Genomic DNA, 6,984 nt, shown 5'->3' on the forward strand with positions numbered 1-6,984 from the left:
TGTTTATTAATTAGCATTTTCACTGTTTTTATATACAGGCATTATTCTGGACGCTCCCGTCAGCAGCTAACTGTTGAGGACCCTGAACTAGCATGCCTGTGTGCCTGTGTGACAACATTAGCTAACAGGCTAACCAACAGTTACATCGGCCCAGACAGAAAACTACAGACAGAGAACTACAGACAGAAGTGTTAAAATGTCAGAAGTCAAAGTGAAGAAGGAGAAAAACATTTCGGACCCCGCAGAGATAGAAAACAGGTGAGTCATTATGGATCTGCAGCGCTGAGCAGAACTCCGCCTAAATTCTTTAATATTCAGTGTTTCCTCGGACATCATCTGACAAACTCAGGCCACAGGAGCAGAATAAATGCATGTTTTCAACCGAAATGATGTTACTTTAAATTCGGCTTACAGTCAGTAAACCAGGGTGATTTAATTTCACCAAAACACGAACATTTTCCGCGCTGTGACGCGCCGCTAACTGCGCCGCTAACTGCCTTCGTCGCTGCGCGCTGAAGACGCGTCGCAGCGTCGTTGTTGAACTCTGAGCGGATTTTTCTGTCAGTAACCTTCTGCTTGGTGTTTTTAAAGTATCGCCGAATTGAAGTATTAGTCTGAAAGATTTAGAAACAACCCTGAGTCATGTTTCATAAATCATTTAATCTATCAAACATGTTAGTTGACTGTCAGTTGTGATTATTTGAAGGCGAGTTTGGTTTGAAGGCTCCTCTGATGGATAGAAAGATGCTCCAAACACAGAAACACAAACCACACTGGACGTTTAACACATTAACTGTTAATATAATTACACCAGTAGAGATTTGTTGTGTTCGGAGTTTCACTATGAATGAAAAGTTAGTAACAAATGAAATGTGTTATTATTATTATTACAGTTAGTGGCTGTTAAACACTGGAGGACACTTTAACTTGATCAATAAACACTCTGCTAAAACAACTAATTGATTATTCAAATCACAGTTATAACCAACAGAGTAAACGGACCAAGTGAAATATTTTATGGATGTTTCATATTATATTCAGTGAATATTAAATAACAGCACAGAACAGCTGATAAACAAATAAATAATGAACCAATTAACTGCAGGAAGTTTGTGTTAAACGAGCAGTTTGGATGAATAATGAACAGATTATTTCAGTGCATCAGAGATGAGTTTTCTGTCCACGTTCAGTAGGTCTGAGTATCGTTACGATACCAGTACCACCAGTACCCTTAAAGTGATACCAGTAGAATACTCCAGTAAGGATCCAGTGCAGGTGTCATTTGACTGGAGAAGTTTCGATGCTACTTGATACGTTTGATACCTCAAAGACATTGAGCACCGATATCCAGCCCTAATTTTCAAGAACTTTTTATACAATTCTCTATTTTTTACTTTCCTTCACAGAACATAATGAAACGCTGACATGTACATAAATATCATGTATATATTTCTTACACCCCCTAAAATCCCCCGTGAAGCTTTGACGGCCCGAGTGGGGGTCGGGACCCTCAGGTTGGGAGCCGGTGCTGATTGGATGTTGATGTGTTTCAGGATCAAAGAGCTGTGTCAGCAGTTTCCTCACGGCATCACCGACCAGGTGATCCAGAACGACATGCCTCACCTGGAGCCGCAGCAGAGAGCCATGGCCATCAACAAGCTGCTGTCACTGGTCAGTGCGATGATGTCACCGCTGCCTGCTCTCTGCCGATTGGTCGGTCAGATCAGATCAGAGATGCGTTCGTGTTCTCGGCTGGTCCAGGAAGCAGCTTTAACAAACTCTGATCTCACTTAATGAAACTCTGAGTTTTTGGTTCCAGAACAGCTGATCAGTTCAATCGATCTGAGTTTGTTCGTCATCAGTCGTCATCAACGGAGCTCTGATAGTACGAGTCACCATGGCAACGGGTAAATAAAAGGCAGAGCCTCCATGTGTATGCAGACGATGCACATTTATCTTTTAAAGAAAGAGTCAGAGCAGGAAAAGTGTCAATAAAGTTTTATTGAGTGTCGTCCATTAATTGATCATTTATTATCTGTGTATCAGGCTGCAGCTACATTTTAAATATATTTGTTCAGCTTTAATCTGACAGACGAAACACAGGAAGCAGCAACTGAAGATGAAAAATATAGTTAAAGATTTAAAACATAAAGAGATCAAAGACACTGACAGGCTGATCAATAATAATGTGATTGATAATTTGTATCGAGGTTAAAAAACAGCAGATTTTAAATGTTCAGACGTCTGTTTGTATCTCAACATCATTCACTCAGAAATATTAACATATAATCTATGATATTATAGGAACGATGTTCCATCAGTGGACCAATCAGAGATCATTATTCATTGATCCGACGTGTCTGAAGCTTCATTCTGATTGATTAGCTGAGGATCAATTCCTGAATAACAAACTAACATCAACCAGGATCCAGATTCTGACAGTAAACCTTCACTAATGAACGAGCTTTGATTCGACTGAATTGTGTTTATTTATCGGGACAGTTTACAGTTTTTAACATAAATGATGAGCTGCACCAGATTCAGCTTCAGCAGGTCACAATTAAAACATTAGAACAGCATCATAACAAACAGTACAAAGCAAAAAATACACACAGCTACACACGACAGCACGTCACACACACACACACACACACACACACACACACACACACACACACACACACACACAACGCCGACCAGACATCAACAACACAAACATGTCAAAACAAAGATTATTAGAGAATCATGAGATCAAATCCAGACTCAGCGGCCACAGAGCTGAATGAAGACATGAAACCGCCCGAGAGAAACCAGTCCTGTTACCATGGTAACTGACCCAGAGTTTACGTTACCATGGTAACCGACCCAGAGTTCAAGTCTCCTCTCTTTCTGGTACTGAAAACTCAAGAGTTTGAACTCAGAGTTCACTAAAACCGCTTCCTGGAACACAGCCAAAAGGTTTACTTGATGTTCACCTGTTGTTTACCTGTTATTTACCTGTTGTTTACCTGTTATTTACCTGTTGTTTACCTGTTGTTTACCTGTTGTTTACCTGTTCCAGGGCCTGCTGGACCTGCTGAGGAACAGCTCAGGACTGCTGTACAGGATGAAGGACTCTCAGAGCGCCAGGTAAACCAGTAGCTCTCTGTCGCCTCCTGCAGGCAGAAAGCAGCTACCACACAGGTGTCACGTAGTTTTTCAGCCCTGAGTGTCGTCTGCAGGCCTTCCTCTCAGCCCGCAGGAAGAACTGAAGGCCATGTAGTCGAGCATCTCAACTCTTCTCTTCACCTGGATAATAATAACAATATATATTCAGGTTCATGAAACCAGGATACGATGTTAACGTTCACAAACACTGTTAACTGTTCATGTTCATCTTTGCAACACTGAACGTACTGAAGCAGCACTAACAGAAACCGATGACCTGCAGATGAGTTTGTAGACGCTCATTTATTTACTGAACACTTAATTTATAGCTGAATTGTTTTGTCTGTTTGTGTCAGTAAGATGAAAGGTTCAGACAACCAGGAGAAGCTGGTCTACCAGATCATCGAAGACGCAGGAAACAAAGGTGAGACGTGTTAAACGCACACGTTAAACACAAACATGCATGTGAACGCAGCTGCTGAGGTGTAGTTCTGTTGCTGCTGCAGGCATCTGGAGCAGAGATATCCGTTTTAAGAGCAACCTTCCTCTGACGGAGATCAACAAGATCCTGAAGAACCTGGAGAGCAAGAAACTCATCAAAGCCGTCAAATCTGTCGCTGTGAGTTCACAGAGCTGCTCCCAGATTCACTGAAACATCAAAACTCAAACCAAAGTCCTCCTGACAGTCACGTGTTTTTGTGTCCAGGCGTCGAAGAAGAAGGTGTACATGCTGTACAACCTGCAGCCGGACCGCTCAGTGACGGGCGGGGCCTGGTACAGCGACCAGGACTTTGAGTCTGAGTTTGTGGAGGTTCTCAACCAGCAGTGCTTCAAGTTCCTGCAGAGCAAGGTACAGAAAACTTTATTTAAACAGGACGTATTGTGTTATTTCTGTCCTGTTCTGATGTCGGATGCTAAACATGATCAGAAACTTGAGGTGAACGTATGTAGAGACGCTGCCTGCAAGACGAAACCCAGGGTTCAGCTCCAACATGTACAGATGGATTTGAGAAGTTGACATTTGGAGTAAAGAAGAAGAAGAAGTGAAATCCTGCTACTATAGTTTGTTTACGTAGCCTCCGGAGCCGGAGGAAGCTTCCTGAAGCTGACCAATCAGAACAGAGTGGGCTCATCAGGAGGCGGGGCCTTAAAGAGACAGGAGCTAAAACTTCCTGTTTCAGACAGAGGCTGAACTGAGGGGCTGCATAAAGGACCAGTAGAAGATCAATAAGGAGTTTAACTGTAAATCATGCAAAGATATTCCAGTAGAGCCCCAGAATATAAATATAAATATAATGTGCAGATGTTTCCTCTTTAAACAGCAGCTTTGTTTGTGGATTTGCTTCCTGCTCAGTCATAATTATTATTATTGTTGATTGTTTGCATTTATTAGATTGTTGAAATATACCAGAACCCTGCACAGATTAAAGCTGCTAAATAATATGATATATTTGAATAAAAACATTACAGACTTTAACAGAGAATTTTTATGCACTTGTCAGAACTGATCAATTAAATTTGGTTAGTTCATTAATAACCTCGTTACCACATTACAGCTGCTCCCACAGATGTGGTTCCACTAAAGTATAAAAGTAGAAAGATGATTAACAGCTGATGCTGCGACAGTCTGGAGCTTTGATACTATCGATCAGATATAATCAATATCATGGCTAATAAACAGTGTGTAATGAGTTTATTTCTTATCATTTCACTACGTCGCATGATGTCATGTTGGGAGCCCGTCAGGTGAGATGGTTTGGGCTCAGACTGTGTTTGTGGTGGTCACATGACCCTGGGACTGTGTTCGTGGTGGTCACATGACCCTGGGACTGTGTTTGTGTTGGTCACATGACCCTCAGACTGTGTTAGTGTTGGTCACATGACCCTCAGACTGTGTTCCTGTTGGTCACATGACCCTGGGACTGTGTTTGTGTTGGTCACATGACCCTCAGACTGTGTTTGTGTTGGTCACATGACCCTGGGACTGTGTTTGTGTTGGTCACATGACCCTCGGATTGTGTTTGTGTTGGTCACATGACCCTGGGACTGTGTTTGTATTGGTCACATGACCCTGGGACTGTGTTTGTGTGTTCAGGCTGAAGCGGCGAGGGACAGTAAACAGAGCCCCATGGTTCAGAGGAACAGCTCCTTCGCCACCTCACATGAAGTCTGGAAGTACATCTGCGAGCTGGGAATCAGCAAGGTGACGCTTTCACAGCCCCGCCCCCTTCTCATGATCACATGACACACCTCAAACCGGCCAATCACACACCGCCAACAATCACCTGCTGATACACGTTTTACCTGCGGAGCCGCAACTAAAGATCCATCCAGACCGGTGAGGAAGAGTCAAAACTCTTCCTCCTCCTCAGAGTCATAACTCAGTCAGATCTGAACACACATTCAGTGTGACATCATCATTATCTCTGATGTCATCACCAATAAACCTCCAGAAAGTTTTCTTGAGTGATCGTCATGTGACTCCAACAGCTGATTCACACGACTTTATTTATTTATGCTTCAGATGTTTGCAGGAACAACGCTGCTAATTACACAATAGCAAAGCTACAATAACGAACATAAATGAATTATAAACAAGTTTAAAAAAAAACACAAAAATGAATATAATTAAAGAAAATAAATGTACATCATAAACACATTTTTAATGTTTAACAGATCGTTTCCTCTGAGCTGATAAAATGTAGCAGATTGAAACAATAACTGACAGCATCTGGAAGCTGCTGCGTTTGATTGACAGCTCTGTGATGCAGGTGGATCTGTCCATGGACGACATCGAGACCATCCTGAACACGCTGATCTACGACGGGAAGGTGGAGATGACCATCATCGCCGCTAAAGAGGGGACGGTGGGCAGCGTGGACGGACAGATGAAGCTCTACCGCGGCGTGAACCCCGTCATCCAGCCCACCGGCCTGGTGAAGACACCCTGCGGGATCTGCCCGGTAACAAACACACCGCACACACACACACACGTCTTTAATGTTTTAGTTTCAGAGAGGATTCACAGAACTGCTCCCTGATTGGCTGTTTGCTCTCCTCAGGTGTTTGACGACTGTCACGAAGGAGGAGAAATCTCTCCGTCAAACTGCATCTACATGAGCGAGTGGTTGGACTTCTGACGGCGGCTCGTCTTCGCTCTTTTCTCTGTGATGAAAAGCTCTTTATTTCCTCAGCGATCTGTGATCCATGACGTTTATTTTGTATTTATGGCAAAGTTTAATAAAAACCTGGAGATGTGAACGTGCTGCCGGCTCGTCTCATTCACTTTGTAAATCAGAGAATCTCAGGCTGCAGAGTTTCTGTCGTCAGTGTTTGAGGCTAATTGATTAGTTGCCAACTATTAAATTAATCGCCAGCTATTTTGATAATTGATTTATTGTTTTGAGTCATTTTTTTTTTAGTAAGAAAAATGTCCACATTCTCTGATTCCAGCTTGTTAAATGTGAATATTTTCTGGTTTCTATGACAGTAAACTGAACATCTTTGAGTTGAGGACTAAACGAGACATTTGATGACGTCGTCTTTAGGAAACACTGATACACATTTTTCACCATAGACTGTATAAACATATGGACGTAGTTACCGTGACGTCACTCGTTGGTTTCTGAAGAGCGGGTTTGAAGCTCAAAGTTGTTAATCTGCTCCTACAATATTGAAAAACTTCCCACAAAACCAGCCAACTTTCATTAACAGATACTTCTATCCTGGTCTGGTTTATAACTTCACCCCTCATAGATATTACATTTGGAACAACAGGGACATACTATACAAACACAGATCACTTTTTATAGAGAACTGGTTCACCTGTGGCATAAC

The 6,984-nt window shown here is 42.3% G+C and overlaps 1 protein-coding gene across 1 annotated transcript; it reads left to right on the forward strand.

Annotated features, from left to right (window-relative positions):
• Positions 1 to 47: 47 nt before the first annotated feature.
• polr3f (polymerase (RNA) III (DNA directed) polypeptide F) lies at positions 48 to 6,408 on the forward strand. The gene is made up of 9 exons (XM_044344271.1): positions 48 to 258; positions 1,554 to 1,671; positions 3,062 to 3,129; positions 3,504 to 3,571; positions 3,654 to 3,766; positions 3,854 to 3,997; positions 5,243 to 5,350; positions 5,919 to 6,110; positions 6,210 to 6,408. The coding sequence occupies exons 1-9, from the start codon at positions 197 to 199 to the stop codon at positions 6,285 to 6,287; spliced, it is 951 nt and encodes a 316-aa protein (XP_044200206.1). The 5' UTR covers positions 48 to 196; the 3' UTR covers positions 6,288 to 6,408.
• The last annotated feature ends 576 nt before the right edge of the window (positions 6,409 to 6,984 follow it).

This window comes from Thunnus albacares, chromosome 3, assembly GCF_914725855.1.
Source record: "Thunnus albacares chromosome 3, fThuAlb1.1, whole genome shotgun sequence".
In the NCBI taxonomy this organism is placed as follows: Eukaryota; Metazoa; Chordata; class Actinopteri; order Scombriformes; family Scombridae; genus Thunnus; species Thunnus albacares.

What these genes read in the sequence shown, in the direction of transcription:
- polr3f (XM_044344271.1), top strand. Translation starts at nt 197, where the DNA reads ATGTCAGAAGTCAAAGTGAAGAAGGAGAAAAACATTTCGGACCCCGCA. An exon ending in CCCGCAGAGATAGAAAACAG is followed by an intron (nt 259 to 1,553) that starts GTGAGTCATTAT and finishes GATGTGTTTCAG; the next exon opens with GATCAAAGAGCTGTGTCAGC. An exon ending in AAGCCGTCAAATCTGTCGCT is followed by an intron (nt 3,767 to 3,853) that starts GTGAGTTCACAG and finishes TTTTGTGTCCAG; the next exon opens with GCGTCGAAGAAGAAGGTGTA.